The sequence below is a fragment of the Anarrhichthys ocellatus genome, unplaced genomic scaffold (assembly GCF_004355925.1).
Source record: "Anarrhichthys ocellatus isolate YVR2014 unplaced genomic scaffold, GSC_Weel_1.0 scaffold3883, whole genome shotgun sequence".
Lineage (NCBI taxonomy): Eukaryota > Metazoa > Chordata > Actinopteri > Perciformes > Anarhichadidae > Anarrhichthys > Anarrhichthys ocellatus.
In genome coordinates this window covers 1-5,075 of record NW_022283857.1, presented here as the reverse complement: position 1 = coordinate 5,075, position 5,075 = coordinate 1, and the positions used below count along the sequence as shown (strand labels likewise).

General features: G+C 39.6%; 1 protein-coding gene across 1 annotated transcript; it reads left to right on the top strand.

Moving 5' to 3' along the window:
- Positions 1–9: 9 nt before the first annotated feature.
- LOC116379206 (cytochrome P450 3A40-like) lies at positions 10–4,930 on the top strand. Its single transcript, XM_031841147.1, has 11 exons — positions 10–656; positions 804–903; positions 991–1,104; positions 1,950–2,038; positions 2,116–2,264; positions 2,408–2,535; positions 2,623–2,698; positions 2,792–2,952; positions 3,826–4,052; positions 4,217–4,379; positions 4,645–4,930. Exons 2-11 carry the CDS (start codon positions 850–852, stop codon positions 4,732–4,734), a joined length of 1,251 nt encoding a protein of 416 aa, XP_031697007.1. The 5' UTR covers positions 10–656; positions 804–849; the 3' UTR covers positions 4,735–4,930.
- The last annotated feature ends 145 nt before the right edge of the window (positions 4,931–5,075 follow it).

Genomic DNA, 5,075 nt, shown 5'->3' with positions numbered 1-5,075 from the left:
TTTTTTTTCAGAAGTTGTACATAATAGATCTACAGGCTTAGCAAGGTACATAATGAGTAATTCAACCTAACAAAGTGGGAAAAAGTTGAGGCATAATGTTGAGCAAGACCTGTCTTTCCCGTTTTGATACTAGTCCTGTTAAAATGGAATGACCCTGTAGTTATTTATGTTTACTCAGGATAATCCACTGACCTCGCTTTAATAAGAAAATACAACAAAATATTTCGTAGAAAATAATTCCCATGGAATGAATTTCACAGGTTTAAGCTTAGGAAAGGTAGAACTACAGTAGCCTTTTCAGAATCCAATTCCTTTATGTATCAAAGACAAAGTATCACAATTGTGTTATTACATTTTGACAATGAATCTTCACATTTTCCCTTTTTCTATTCTGTGATCTGTCTGTGTTCAATGATATTTAATTGTATTGTTATTTAATAGAAGGATAACAGCTGTGAAGTGAAGACGTTGGGATAATTGAGTAAACATTTGACCATTAATATGCATCGTAGCGACTCCAGTCCTACATATCGACATATTTAATTAGAAAATGTTCATGCTAAAAATATTTCATGATCTGTATATTATTTTTCTTGTACACAGGGATTCATCAACTTTGACACAGATTGCTTCAAGAAATATGGAAAAGTATGGGGGTAAGTCTGCATGCTGTAGTGTGTTTCTGCATATAAAGTCTCTCTGTATATAGTTTTACAAGGTCTATTGATATGTCTGCATAACAAGCTCACCTGGTGTTTCGTTATTTTTCTATTCATATTCTGTTCAATTCTTATCTTATTTAGCATTTTTGATGGCCGTCAGCCCGTGCTGTGCGTCACAGATCCTGCTATGATAAAAGCTGTGCTGATAAAGGAGTGTTACTCTCTCTTCACCAACCGCAGAGTAAGCAAAATAACTTCATCACACATTCAGACACTCGTGATTGCTTGAACTCTCCTCATCAGTAGGCTATGTGATTCTCTGTTACAGAACTTCCGCCTGAACGGACAACTGTATGACGCTGTGTCCATCGCTGAGGATGACCAGTGGAGGAGGATCCGCAGCGTCCTCTCGCCCACCTTCACCTCAGGAAGACTGAAGGAGGTACAGCCCCCTCCTGCTCTGTACCTCCTCTGCCTTTTATTGAATTTTCTTTCTTTTGCGATCAAATGTTTATTAAGATTAATACACAAAATGTACAATCAAAGGCACGACTTGTTTTTAATTTGACAACAATAGCAAAGAGTACATGCTTAGAAAAAATGCAGTCGGTCAGATTGCTGAGAGATTGCTGAGAGTTTTTTTTTATTGTCTTTCATGCTTCTAGTTTGTAGAAAGTCTTCTTTACCAATTGTGTATGAAGGGTTTGCAAAAAAAGTCATGTTTTGTACATGGAGGACAAAACGCTGTACAACGGTTCAACCACACTGACAAGTGAAAGGGCGGAAAGTGACAAAGATCTCTCTGAGCAACAGAAGTTATGAAATGAAGAAATCATCAGTCAAATAAATTGGAAGTTTAGCATCAAATTGTCTGCAGATTTAAATAGGAACAGGTTCCTGCTTCAGTGTCAAGTGCACAATAATGCAGCCTATAACAAGCTGGAATATTAACAGGCGTGTTGCTTAAGCAAAGTCATTATTAAAACCTGAACGATAGAAATAAAGTTAGTTCTATTTGAATTGTATTACAGAGTATCATACTATGGACTGATAAATCGAAGTTTAAACCTCCTCAATCTAACCAGTGAGTAGACTGCAGAGGGCACAAAGCAAACCGGCTTCCAAGCTTATTTAGAGCCCAAATCTTTATATATCCAATCCAAATATATAAATATATATATTACACAACACAAAGCGAAACAGCAGCAACGCCGTGCCAGTGTATTGCATTGTGTTTTATTGACCAGTATTTCAGTAAGCCTTTTCTTCTGTCTATCTGTGTCTCAGATGTTTAGCATAATGAAGCACCACTCTGCTAACCTGACCAGCAGCATGAAAAAGAAGGCAGACAAAGATGAACCCTTAGAGCTGAAAGAGTAAGGACACATTACACCAATCATTTAAACTTATTCCAGAGAATGTATGAAGTTAACTCGTCTTGTTTTCCCTTTAGGTTCTTTGGACCCTTCAGTATGGATGTAGTAGCCAGCACAGCCTTCAGTGTCGACATAGACTCGCTCAACAACCCCTCGGACCCTTTTGTCACTAACATCAAGAAGATGCTGAAGTTTGACCTTTTTAGCCCTCTCTTCATTATTGTTGGTACAGGAATCATTTTATAAAATGCAACTATTTATAATGTTGTCCATCTAGCTGGTAATCCAAAAATATCTGTGTTGTGAATGTTTACAGTCACTGTCTGCCCTGTGTCCTTGATAAGTGTGTTGCTTTCTGCTTGATTCCAGCTGTTTTTCCCTTTATGGGTCACATTCTTGAGAAGATGGAGTTTTCCTTTTTCCCTTCGTCTGTCATAGACTTCTTTTACGCTGCGCTGAAGAAGATCAAGTCTAACCGAGAGTACAGCCAGCAAAAGGTATGACTGTCTGTGCCTTTGCATCCACATCTCTTTGCATCAGCAGATGCAGAACTACAATCACAGTTATTCTCATACTACTTTTAGAGTCGAGTGGATTTCCTTCAGTTGATGATTGACTCCCAGAAAAACAATGACCTCAGCAATAACGAACCAAATAAAGGTGACACACACACACAGCAATGTACGGTATCTACACACACATAAAAGCCCAACTAAAAACTATTCTAAATCTATCTCCTTGCTATCTCCCCAGGTTTAAGCGATCATGAGATCCTTTCTCAAGCAATGATTTTCCTCTTTGCTGGCTACGAAACAAGCAGCACCTCTCTCACCTTCTTGGCCTACAATCTGGCGACGAACCCTCATGTCATGAAACGGCTGCAGGAGGAGGTCGACTCCACCTTCCCGGACAAGGTGCGTTGGGAGTGGGAAGAGGACAATATTTGAGGTTGCAGGAAGGCCTCAAAATAATCCATTTAAAGCTGCTTTCATTATTTCTTGAGTTGAGGTTATAGATTTGATATAAAATCACTATATTAAGTGCTTATTTTCAAATCCAGCAGGCACAGAGCAACATTAATTATCATCGGGAGTTGTGTTTAATCACTTTTCTTTTAGCTGTGGTTTCACTTCCACAAACTCTTGACAGAAGTATCCGGGTCATTAGCGGTTAGTTGTGTGACACTGAAATTACACTTCCTTGTGCTGCAAAGGAGTGAACTTTATATCACTTTATATCTCCAGAGAAGCATAATTCTTAAGGATTATGTGATAATTCTCTGGGTGTGTTATAACGACTGGCCCCTTTCACATTACACTTAGTCATATTATTTATCATTAATATTTTGACATTTCTTGCAGAGAGGGTTCCTACCACTCTCACATATTTACAGAAAATGTAAGGCTACAGCCGGCAGCCGGTTAACTTAGCATAGATCTGGAAACGGGAAAACCGCAAGCCCCGGTAAAATCACAACTTAACGTTTCTTAATGTTGATAAAACAAACAAGGTAAAAAATATGTGTACATTTTATTGAGCATTAAAGGTCCTGGTAGGCACATTTCTTTTCTTTCTGGTCAAGCGTTTATGCTAAGCTAACTGGTTGCTGGCTGTAGCCTCATACCTCCAGACAGACATGATGAGACATCAGTCTTCTGATCTAAACCTATAAAGGACGGTAACAGTGTTTTTTTAACCTCAGTACCTCCATCAACCATCAATGTATTCCCTCAGGGATTCTGGTAACTCCTGACTTTGCCCAATTTAACAGAGTGTCTCTGTGTTAGGGTCCCGTTGAGTACCAGGCTCTCATGAAGATGGAGTATCTAGACAGCGTCATCAACGAGTCTCTCCGATTGTACCCCATTGCCCCACGTCTGGAGCGTGTGGCCAAGGCGACTGTGGAGATAAATGGTCTTGTGATTCCAAAAGATATGGTTGTCATGGTACCAACATGGCCGCTGCACCGGGATGCTAGTCTGTGGCCCGAGCCCGAGGAGTTCAAACCTGAGAGGTATAGAAAGGATTCATATGATTAGGTTTACCAAAAGTGCAGCAGTAATGACCTGAACGCTGCAGGCAATTTCTTTATTGCTGTTATTGTTACATGGTGCGTGTGTTTGTGTGTGCATGTGTGTGTGCATGTGTGTGTGCGTGTATGTGTGCGTGCATCCTCAGGTTCAGCAAGGAAAACAAGGAGACTATTGATCCCTACACGTACATGCCTTTTGGGGCAGGACCAAGGAACTGCATCGGGATGCGATTTGCTCTGGTGATGATGAAACTAGCAATGGTGGAGATCCTGCAGAGGTTCAGCTTCTCTGTGTGTAAGGAGACTGAGGTGAGACCACACTGATTGTTGTTGCTTTTTTATGGTGAATGAATAATCATCTTTCATGGCGTATGTGTATTGCTGTCCAAATTGTATTTGTTGCTAGTTTTATTGAGATATTGAGGCTTATATAATGCCAAAGATAGCCAATCAGGGTGTTGCAAAGGCCTTGAAGCCTTTTTTACCCTTTGTGATACTGCCAGCTGTTTGTATGTTTCATACATTGTTGACTTTGTTCACAACTCTTTTCTCTTCACATGTAATTTCCTGTCAGATCCCCTTTGAGATGGACATCCAGGGCCTGCTGATGCCAAAACGACCAATCAAACTTAAGCTGGTGTCACGTTCTGAATCCTCAAATTAAAAAGAATGAACGAGATAAAGGATTATGAACATTTCTATTTTTGTAATGGTAGCCTAATAGTACAGTTGTGTGTTCATCTGTATCAGTTAGTTCTCTTTTTTGTTCCCATTAAAGCTTGCACCAATGTTCATCCTAAACTAAGTGACAAATGGATAATTTGACACGCCTGTGTTAATAAAGGATAGTTTGGGTCTTCCTCATGGGCACTGTCATTCTTATATGTGATTTGATCACTGGAACAGCAACATGCAACTTACCGGGGCTACAAATGATCAACATTTGGCTGCACAACAGAGGCTTGAAAATATAAAATACAACATATAAAAATACAAGGGAAATGT